This window comes from Aythya marila, assembly GCF_965140915.1.
Source record: "Aythya marila genome assembly, chromosome: 20".
In the NCBI taxonomy this organism is placed as follows: Eukaryota; Metazoa; Chordata; class Aves; order Anseriformes; family Anatidae; genus Aythya; species Aythya marila.
Genome location: NC_139061.1, coordinates 9,760,285 through 9,771,202, shown reverse-complemented (window position 1 = coordinate 9,771,202; position 10,918 = coordinate 9,760,285). Strand labels below are relative to the sequence as shown.

The window sequence follows — 10,918 nt, the reverse complement described above, 5'->3', positions numbered from 1 at the left end:
CTCCTCTTATTAAAGCACTGCACAAAGAAATTATTGCTCTTTTTTTAAATAAGAAGCTGCAGTTTGTATGAAATCGGAAAAAAAAAAAAAAAACTATATACACTTATCTATAGATTAAGAATAGAGCAAAGGCTTTATCCTCATCCCTGCTGCTCAAGACTCAGCTAGCCCCAAGTGCTGACCCTGTCTTGCGAAAAATGAGCAAATCTAAGCCACGGGCACCCTCTGCTGGGGCAGACACGGCTGCATGATCAGCGCCAGAAGGGAAGGCTTGCCAGCAGGCTCACTGGCCCCTTGCCTTTTCATTTCAGCATTAAAAAAATAAATAAAAAAAAGATACATTCAGCCCACAAAGCGAGTGCTACGCACCTGCCCAGCAGCCATCACCCCAGCAGTCCACCAGACCTTTCGCTGCTGTTTGGTGAACAATTTCAGACGCAGGCACAGAACACGCTGGCACTGCAGCAGGCGTTTTTGGAGGAATTTGGCTTCTGTCCTTTTGTCCTGAAGAGGCCGAAGGGGCAGCCACAGCTCAGGACATGTGCTGCCACACACCAGGCACCCTCTCCAGCTGCAGTGACAGAAGTGAGCGCTCGACACCACTGAACGGCAGCAGGTTTCAGTGCGAGGCTGAGCAGGATCCCACCTGCAGGCCAGCCCCTGGCTGGGCGATGCTCCTCGTTTCTCCTCGGCCAGGGAAGCCCCCAGAGCTGCTGCAGCAGCAGAGCGACGTGTCCTGTCCCAGCCCTCGTCCTGTCCCAGCCCTGCAGCCGCCACCGCAGCCACTGCCCTCGGCAAGGCCGGCCAGCCTCTCCCAGGGACACATCTGAAAAACCCCCACATCCACAGACCGGTTTACAGACTTCATTTAGCTCAAAGGAAAGTCCTAATTAGTCACTCTGAGTGATTTACTTGTTCATTTGGAAGGGGGGAGGGGGGAGACTAAGCTGAATTGTTTGAAATTATCCCTAAAGGGCACTGTAAATTAAGTGTTAATGAGGAATCCTATGCAAAGGGCCACAGTAGCTAAATAAAATAATTAAGGTGCTAAGCGATAACATTCATTTGGTTCTCAATAATTTAGCCAGCCTGGTTTTCAACCAGGATATTTGCAAATGAAACCACCGTCACCACTCTCCCTGCACCCACGATGCCATCAGTGGGGACTGTGGTGCTGGGGCAGCTCAGCATCCAGCTGCATCTCGCCCACCATGGAAGGAAAAAATTCCCTAAATGAGGAGAACAAGCTCCACACCCCCCTTCCCACCTGAAGGGAGAGCCCCGTTCCACTGATCACACTCAGGGTTTATATATGACACAAAAAGGATTGATTTCAGTCTACAAGAGATCTTCACAGAGGCTTTATTTCAATGGGCTGCATTTTTCCCCACTACAGCTCTTTCGAACAGGTCGTGTCCATCCTTTGGCACGGCCGCAGATTCGTGTTACAATCAAATACAACAGGCTGCACTTGAGACTTCCAAACAGCAATATGTAACAGGGGAACTGCCTCGGGAATAAATTGCTATCGAGTAGTCCCAAACCGAACCTGTTTGTCGTCAGCACCCTCCTGGCAGCTAGGAGGGTGCCAACCAAGAACTGGCTCTAAGCTGCAGCCCAAAATCCTCTCCACAGCCCGAGCAATGTAAGTCCCCTTGCAAAAAAAAAAAAAAAAAAGACCTGCAGCCAACACTGGCTATTTTATTGCAAAAAAACGAAGGATTTGGCTGTCTGCTTTTAAAACCTAGCTTTGTCTCCTCTTCCTTACAACCTTTCCTCTGAGGGTAGAAGGTGTTACCTACTGCTTGAAGGCATTCAAGCACTGAGCCAGGGCTGTGGTGGCATTGTGCACCAGCCAAAACACAGATTGGGCCAACGGGGCTCACCCTGTACATTGTAGAGATGGTGAAAAGCCTGGAAGGAGCAATTCCACATCCACACCGACTGGAAGCAGCCATGAAATGCCAAGCCGCCTCCCTCTGCAAAAGGTCCAGGCTGGGAGACCTCCACCACGTGCCACAATAAAAATCAGTCACTGCCTCAGCTTTTGGCTGCAGATGGAGTGCAGGAGAATACCTGTAGCAAAGTTAAAAACAAACAAAAAACATATGTTTTTAAAAAAATAAAAGAAAATCATTCTGCGAGCCTAGATGCTTGAGATTTTTAAGTGCAGAAATTTGGACTGATGCCCTTGTGCATCAGAAGTATTCTTACCAGTAGCCACCGAGACGTTCAGCGACTCGATCCCTGGGTGAAGCGCTCTGCCAGGGGGAATGGCCAGCATCCGATGGCACAAGAGCTGCGTCTCCAGGGAAAGTCCGTCCCCTTCATTACCTGCAGAACACAGACACCGCTCAGGTCAGCTCACAGCCACTGCCACGTTCCTTCTTCCCTGTCACAAGTACAGGTCTTGCTATGCTCTCTCACCGCTCACCAACCTCATCAACCCCACCAAACAACAGCCAAGAAATACCAGTGACGAGCTGGGTGCCTTCCCTGCCATCCCTGGCCCCCTCCAACCTCCCTGGACCCACTCTCCAGTACCCGCAGTGTTCCCAACACCCTCCCAACACACCTGCACACCCAGTAAATCACAGAAACTTGGAGCTCGAGTGCAAGCACCCCCCATGCAAGCACCCACGGTGCCAGCGGGCAGCTGCCCACGTACACAGGCTGCTGCCAGAGGCACGAGGCAGACGAGGCCACCGGGCTGCTGTGGCACAGCAAATCCCACAGCCCTATCGGCAGCGACAGGCTCAGCCTTTTCAGCGCAGAGTACCACCAGCTGGGTGCAACTTGTGAATGCAGACAGTTTAACCAGAGGCTTCAATTGATTAGTTGTTAAACCATCCAACAGCCCTGATATGTTTGGGCTGATACACTGGTGAAACAGAGTTGAAATCTATCCCAGGTCATTAGTAGTTGTTTGACTCACACTGTCACAAAGGGAAATGGAAAGGGAGAGGCTTTAAACAATCCTATGTGCAGACAAGTGAAAATGCAGAAGACCACAGACCTCCCAGCCCGCTCAGCTCCCCAAAGACTTCTTCCACATTCATTATTTAGAGCTACACAGACAGCTACACGGCTGCAAGCATACCTGGCTCATTTGAAGGACGTGCCCACCCTCTAACAAACCAGGCTCAGCACGCTGGATGCCAAACATTCCCCTTCGAAAGCGAGACCCGGGGCCCAGCTGAACCCCAGACTCACCCAGGGCAGCACCACTGGGGCACACGCTGTGTGTGCAACCAGGCCTTGCTCAGCTCACCTCCACTCATCTGAGGTTTAACAGCATCACGGATGCTTTAGGCACTGTCTCTGCCACTGGAGACTCTCTCCTCCAGAAGGCAAACGAGCTCCTAGCTGGGCTGAGTTGCCACAAAGTTCTTCCCTTGGTGTCTGCTTAGAGCTCTTCCCCAGCTCTTGCCCAGTCTCTATGTATTTATCTGTGTGAGACCTCCTCCCGCACGACACAGGGAGTGCTGTTATTACCACTTTCACAGACTGGACGCTGAGGCCCTGTCTCACATTTCGCTGGCTGATCTAACAGGCAAGATGCACTCTGTGTAAGGAAAAGCAGGCATTTGGTCATGCACCTTGCATCACCTTCCCAGAGAAAATAAGCAAAAGCGCCCTTTTGCTGGGGTGAATGGACCTTCAGAAAAACAAAATCCCATCCTAACCCTTCTTTTCTTGCTGCTTTAAGCCAGCAGCACAGACAAGGCATGGCCGAGGGATCCGAGGCCACCTGGGAGGCCTGAGTGACACAGGGAGCCGGAGCCAGGGCTCCCACAGCCCGCCCTGCCTTCATCACTAGACTGTGGCTCTCTAGGGATGCTCCAAGGAAATAAAAATATGTACATTAACCTACTTTTGCCTGATTCAACGCAGGAAAGTTTTAGATCTTACAGCACTATTTGTCTCCTGAGCCTCTCAAAACCACATTCTCACGGGGCTCTCCAACTGGGACAGCAGCTATTAGCAGAGGTGCCACAGTTCCTGGAGCAATCCCCTCCTCTCCCTGATACGGGCCTTACGATTCCTAATAAAGGCAGCAATTTTGCTTCCAGCTTTTACAAAGCTTTTTATGGCTCTAGCTGCTTAAAATAATTAGGACCTATAAATTCAGGGCAAAAAGACTTGCACAGACTGTGACACGTGGGAGGGAGTATCGACTAAATCAGAGAGAATCCTAGTTTATACCAGTGAACAAAACGCTTCCCACTTCAGATCTTTGGCTTTGATCTCATGGTTTTGTCTCTCAGTGACAGAGCACCTGTTACTGTCCTTAATTATTTGGCAATGCCTGCCCCCCATGCAGTACTGCCCAGGACTTGGTCTGGTGCTCACAGGAGCCTGTAATAATGCACCACCCCTCACCTTCACACTCCGACTTGCCATATGGGATCAGACTCATGCTCCAAACACTCAGGAGCAGGAGCTCCTCCAAACCACACAGCACACTTTGCACCACAGCACATGAAATCCTGAGCTTGGCTGAAATGACAGAACAGGAGTTTCCCTGCCCCTCCTGCAATTAACACCAGTGTAGCAACTGCAGTTTTTGGTGCAGGATGTCCAAAGCCAGGCAGAAGGGGCTGTGCTGAGGAAGGTGCACAACGAGCAGCTTGATAAAACCACCACTTCCACCGCCTTAAAACCCAAGCTGAAGACTGGATGTGTAAGAACAAACTACCCAGCAACTCTTCTTCCCTGGCCACCGAAGTGCTCCCAACCTGTTCCTGTTCACACAGGGCACACAAGACACTGCCTGAAGGGCACCTGGCCTGCTGGGCACCTTAGGCAACAACTCTAGCACAGACAACATTCACCTGGGCTGTCCAAATCATTCTCTTCCAAGCCAGCGAGGATGCCAGGGGGGTGAATTCAAGTCTGCAAATGCTTAACTTACAAGACAATCTATGCAATGCTCGCTACCATGCTAATATATCTTTGCTGCTCTCTATTTGTGGCTGCAGGTACGCTACATATTCAGATCTAGGATGTTTCTTCAAACAACCCCAGCATCAGACAACTGTAATGTTCAATTTTCTTTTCAGTGAAGAGTTAGTGCTCAGCAGAGAGTTGAAATCATTACTGCTGCAAGGTCTGGGAGCTCTCCTTATGCATCTACCCATCAGCCTCCAATCTCCCTTGACAAAAGGATATTTGGACTTTTTCCTGGAGAAATCTCTCATAATTCAAGGTAATGACACCACTGCCACTTTCACCCCCTTCCTTTCTCTTGGTGTTGCCGTTGTTTCTGGGATGCATTTCTTTGTGGTCCATCAGCATCGCTGCCAGCCTCCCCATCCCCTTTATAATATAGCTTCACACATCTTGTAGAGATGCCAGATTTGCTGCATTGTCTTGTCAGTATTTCTAGGAGTTCAATAAACATTTTAATTAAAGGAATGTCTTCTGAGCCAAGAAAACCGCAGCACGGGGCAGGATTACAGCCCCTTGATGGCTCGTCGCCAGCATGACACCACTTCCAAGTGTAAAAGCTCAAACCAGCTCCGTGCCAGGTGACAGACACAAAGCGGGGGCTATAGGATGGCCACACAGGGGTGCCTAGAGCAGCACTCCTGGGTGAATCCCTTTCTCTGGCTGCCACAGGGCCATTACTCCCCTTCTCTTCACCTTCTGGCAGGCTGCACAGCTCAAACTCTGCCTAGAAAAGGCAGCATCCTTTGCAAGTTTCACAGCACACAGCTCTGGCAGGGAGGAGGTTAAACCCGCCCTTCCTACCAGCACTGCAGTGGCCAGCAGCTCCTGCCTTCTCACAGGCACACACAAGCAGCCACAGACCGATCTCGGTGGTGGCCTCGGCCACAAAGCCCAGCCTTTTGTTCTGACCATCCCCAACATCATCTCCACATCTCCAGACCGGAGCACAGACACAGGACAGCTCACCCTCAGCACAGCACAAGCAGACACATACCTCCTGGGTCTCTCTCACCCAGGTCTGTGCTTGGCCAACACAGAAAATCCAGGTTCAGGGCCCTACAACAGGATCAACAGCACTGCAGAACGCAACGCAAAGCAACGTGCTGTGGTTGCACTGACCCAGTCCTGCCCTGCTATCGAGAACTGCCACGTAGTCCCTCTGCACTTATTAAACTCCCTGTTCATCTGCACAAACTGTTTTGTTCTTTACAGTTCCTACTGGGAAACCTCCAGGCTCCCCCCTTCTTCTTGGCCTCTGTTTTATTTGCCCACAGATCACGCTGGTGCTTCTTGCTCAGCTTTTCTTTTCCAGACCAAAGCATAACAGACTGTAACAGACCTGCAACTAGCTTAGGGGATGACATGCTACCCCGATCAGTTCCTCACACACATGCTTCCACCAAGCCCAAAGCTCTGTCAATTGACAATACCTATTACTATAATAATGGGTTTATTCCACCGAAATTCCAAGCAACTGATGACAGGAACGTTTTCCACCTCTTCGGGCTTGCTCACCGTTCCCACAACTTCCCAGCCTTCTGCAGCTTTAGCCTGGGAACAGGAAAGGAAATACATGTTAAAAACAACAGCAACTTTTCAAGCTTAAAAAGAAAGTAAGATATGTACATAACCAAATAAATGTTTTAGACTTGCAGTTAAGCTGACTGGCCTTTTGACACCCCTTGCATTTTTACCACCAAAGTCCTACTAGTACCAGGACACAAACCTTGGAACGAGGAAAATGAACAAAACAAACTAAAAGCGGGTTATTTTCCTCCTGTTGTTTGTTCCAGTTTATCAAGCAAACAAAAAGCAACTGAAAAGCTTTTTCTGCCAGTGTAACAGTTCTAGGAGGGTTTTTGGCAGCAAAGTACACAGAAAGAGTAGCATTAAACAAATCAGCATAATGCTAATGAACAGAGCAATGTGGCACAAGTTCTCAAGCGCAGCCTCAGCCATCAGAAGCCCCCAGGAACGTTTTCAAACACAACTACACATTTTTCAACCTGGATGCCAAAAATCAGCTCATATAAAAAGCAGGGCACTCAACACTCAGTGCTTCACATAACCAGAGAACCAGCCTTCCCTCCCTCACCCTAGTGAAAAGAACCTTAATTATTTGTCTTAGAAATCCATTTTAACAATAAAAGAGCCACTGCTTCTTGCCAGCTTCATTTCCTGTGAAACTGGTGCTTTTTACATTAAGTTATATCAAATTTACACCAGCCAGGCAATGCCAAGGGTTAGGCCGGTGAATCTGGGTCCAATTAAATGAACTGCTGCAATGGCTCCCAATGTTAATAATTCAGGCTTTACAGTAACAAAGTGATTCTTCCAGCTGTTTCAATTAAATATCAATGTACTTTATGTGCCTTTCATTTCATCATCCTCTAGAGCTCCAATGGCCGCACACCTATGGTACAGCTGAACGCTGGTTTTCTAGCACCAAGCTTCCAGGCTTACCCCTGTGTGGAATGTGATCAGCTCCTCCTCAAAGGGACAGAGGCATGCAGCTACCCCAAGAGAGCCTCTGTCCCTCTACGGATCCAAAGCTTCTGCCCTCCCACACCTTGCTGGACCCTCCAGCTCCACCGCTGTACTGGTCTGGGGCATCCCACGCAAACAGAGGAAGGCAGAGGAGAGCCTGTGGCTCCTCACTCCCTGGCCACATCACCCAGCCTCACGCAGGCAGCATTCAGCTGGTTCCCAGTCCAGCCAGGGCACAAAGCACCGCCACAAGAAGTCAGGGCAGTTGTGTGGTGCTACTGCAGGGGATGGACTCACGCTAATTCAAAGCAACTCTCCTGTGTTTGTTTCAGCTTAAATCATGTTTTTCCACGTGGTGCAGTCCCCTTTTGTGTTCTGCAAAGGCCCTTATCTCACCTCGCAGCATAGGTACAGGGTAAAAAGCTTCTCAGCGGCTCACACCCAGCCCTGCTTTCTCCTCGCTCCCCTGCTCCAAAGGCTGCCCAATGATGCCATCGTGTGCCAGGCTCTGGGACGCTGCCTCTGTGTGCACTGGGAAAGACCTGCTGCAGGCAGCAGCACCAGCCCTGGTCCCCACGGACAGACAGGGAGACAGACCCCATCTTACCGAGTCGCAGCATAGACCCACTTCTACCCTGCCAGCACCATCCTCCAGAAAGGACCCACAGCACAGAGCAGCTGTCCCAATCCAACCCGACACAACCGGACTGCGGGTGCGAGCCCATGAGAGAGGTCCTACAGCACAGAGCACCGGTAGCGAACAGGAACATAGAGCAGGAGAACAGAACGCTGCAAAAATTTGAGTACTCTTTCTGCACCTCCTTTCTGTTCAGCACATGCAATATTTGAGGTTTCCCATATATATGTTACACTAAGATACTGGAAAAAAAAAAAAAAAAACGTGGATCATTCTACCTTCAAAAAGCTCCGGAGGTCATCTGTGCTGTAGACATCAAAGACTTCCATAGCTCCAGAGCTAGCTTTGCTCACTGTCGGAGTCAAGGGGCAGCTGCAAGGGAAAAAAAGGAAAAGTTTCGTATGATGGCAAAAGAGGAAGACCAGGAGGATTTTTGCTTCTCTATTTCCTTCTCTTGCCTGTGCAGCAGGCAATTCCATCTAGTCTGCAAAAGATCTCGTTCGCTATACGGATGTATTTTCCTATAGAGAATAGGAGGGCTCAAAAATTAACCCAAGAGGTAAGTTGCAGCAGTTCTGTGCACAGTTGGACAATTAAAACACAAAATTAGTTTTTTAAAAAGGGTACCCAGGGAGGTTCCCTACCAGCCTGGAACATGACAACCCGGAGCCTCCCTGCAGAGCGCAACGCGGAGCAGCAACTGCCCAAATCCAGTTCTCAAGCTCAGTCTTAGAAAGCCCTCTAAAGAAGCTGCTGAGCAGTGCAGGCTACAAAGCTATTTGGGCTCCAGGAGGAATAGAAAAGAGAAAACTCCAGTGCCGAAGCTGCAGACACCCAAGCCCGTACCTGTCCCTCTGGCTGGTCACCACTCTGTCCACCCCCAAGAAGTAGGCAGAGCGCAGGAGTGCGCCCAGGTTCATGGGATCCTGGATCTGCTCCAGCACCAGCCAAACCAGCTGCCGGTTCGGACCCTCTTCACCCCCCAGATCGGGCTCCTCGGCTTCCTCCAGACTCTTGAAACGCAGAGGGGAGGCCTCCAAACAAACCCCCTGGTGCACCCGGCCTCTGCACAGCGCGTCCAGCTCTCTCCTCCGGACACGGTGCACGGGCACCCCGCGGGCCGTGGCCTGAAGGACGAACTCGCTGGTGACCAGGCGCCGAGCACCAGCACCCTCCTTGAGGAACAGCCTGAACAGATCCCTCCTGGACTGCGACAGGGCCATGGCGCACGGCGCGATGCCGAAGAGGATCTCCGAGCCCCTCGTCCTCTCCACGGGCAGCCCTTCCAGCCTCCTCCTGGCCTTTGGGACCTCACCCCCAGGCCACCTCCACCCCTCCTGCCCTGCTCCTGCAGCCACCCGGGACCCCCTCTCACAACCCTCGGCCCCCCTCCGGCTCCGGGGCTCCGGCCCCACGCGTGTCCGTGGGGAGCCGCGGGCATCGCCCCCCGCCTCAGCCGCCCCCTGCGAGGCCGCAGCTGGAAGCTGAGCGCCTGGGGAAGGCCCCGGCCCAGCACCCAGCGGCCGGCAGCCCCACGGGGGGCAAATGTCCCGCGTGGGGCCGTGGCCCCCAGCCCCGAGCACCACCCTGGCGGCCCCACGGCGGAGAGCCCGCAGCGCTTGCTCCATGGGCACCCGCGTGGGGTGGGGGATAAAAAAATAAAATAAGAAAAAAACAAAACACCAGAGCCAGCCCTAGAAGCGGCGTGGGCTCGGGGAGGGGCCCACGCAGCCCACACAGCACCCCGGGAAGGGCCGCGGACACGCGTGGGCCCCGCCGTGCCGCTTCCGTGCTGTGGGGGGGGAGCGGAGCGGGGCCGCACCACAGCGCCGCGGGGCGGCCGGCGGGGCACAGGGCCCGGGCCCGCCCCCCCTGACAGGGCCCTAATTAACGAAGGGAGATGCCCCTCATTAACGTCTCTCATTAGGGCGGGCCGCGCCTCGGCCTGGTGCTGCCGCAGCCTCGCTGGTCCCGGGGTGTTTCTGTCAGGGCCCGCTAGGCCACTGAAGCGCAAAACGTGGCTCTTAAAGCTCTTACCGATTAAGAGATTTTAAGTAAAATCATATTTTTTTCTTGTTGTCTGCCAAAGCCAGGCGCACTTATCGCTCCCCCACCCAAAATGAGAGCTGAGCTCAGTCACCAGAGCTCACCCTGTGCCAGGGAACGTTTCCGAGATGCAGCAATGTTGCCGTAGCCGATGGCATTTATTATATGACAAACAAGGAAAGCACAAGATTGGGAAAAAAAAAAAAAAAAAAAAAAAAAAAAAAACCATGCTTTTAATGCTACAAATGCTCTCTACCTGTTTACAAGGTATCCAAAACCTCTGCCTCAAACCCAGCAAGGCAGCCAGTTCAGCTATTCACTACTTATTTGCAAAAATGTTTTATTTTAATGAGAGCAAACCTGAGCTCGGGCATGTCCCTCCTCACTTGGACAAGCTGAAAGGGAGCTGGGAAGCAAAAAATGCCTTCACTTAAGAAGAGCAACAATCCATCCTGCTTTGAAGCGAGCACAGGAGATGGAAAAAGTTCAATATCCATGTCTGTGCAGCAACAGCAGCTCATCCCTTGCATAGTTTAGCAGCTTACCTGGGGATTTCAGCAAACCTCTGTGGAGTACGGCTTCATTTGAACACGGATGGGCGAGTCCAGCCTCCACAGGTTATCCGTGAGACAACTGGATGCTATTCTGCTCTAGAAAGCAATTACAGTTTTTCCCTGTGAAGAACCAAATTCGCATGTTTCTGTTTTTAAATCTTCACAAAAGAAAGGTTTAGCTGTGAACAGTAAAAAGGATGTTGCGTCTTAACACAAAAACTACGATGTACAACAACAGAAC

The 10,918-nt window shown here is 51.4% G+C and overlaps 1 protein-coding gene across 1 annotated transcript; it reads right to left on the bottom strand.

Annotated features, from left to right (window-relative positions):
* Positions 1 to 1,265: 1,265 nt before the first annotated feature.
* Positions 1,266 to 9,842, bottom strand: MRM1 (mitochondrial rRNA methyltransferase 1). The gene is made up of 5 exons (XM_082776079.1): positions 8,924 to 9,842; positions 8,356 to 8,449; positions 6,384 to 6,504; positions 2,215 to 2,334; positions 1,266 to 2,076 (listed from the first exon to the last, which is right to left on the bottom strand). Exons 1-5 carry the CDS (start codon positions 9,703 to 9,705, stop codon positions 2,033 to 2,035), a joined length of 1,161 nt encoding a protein of 386 aa, XP_082632205.1. The 5' UTR covers positions 9,706 to 9,842; the 3' UTR covers positions 1,266 to 2,032.
* Positions 9,843 to 10,918: the final 1,076 nt, after the last annotated feature.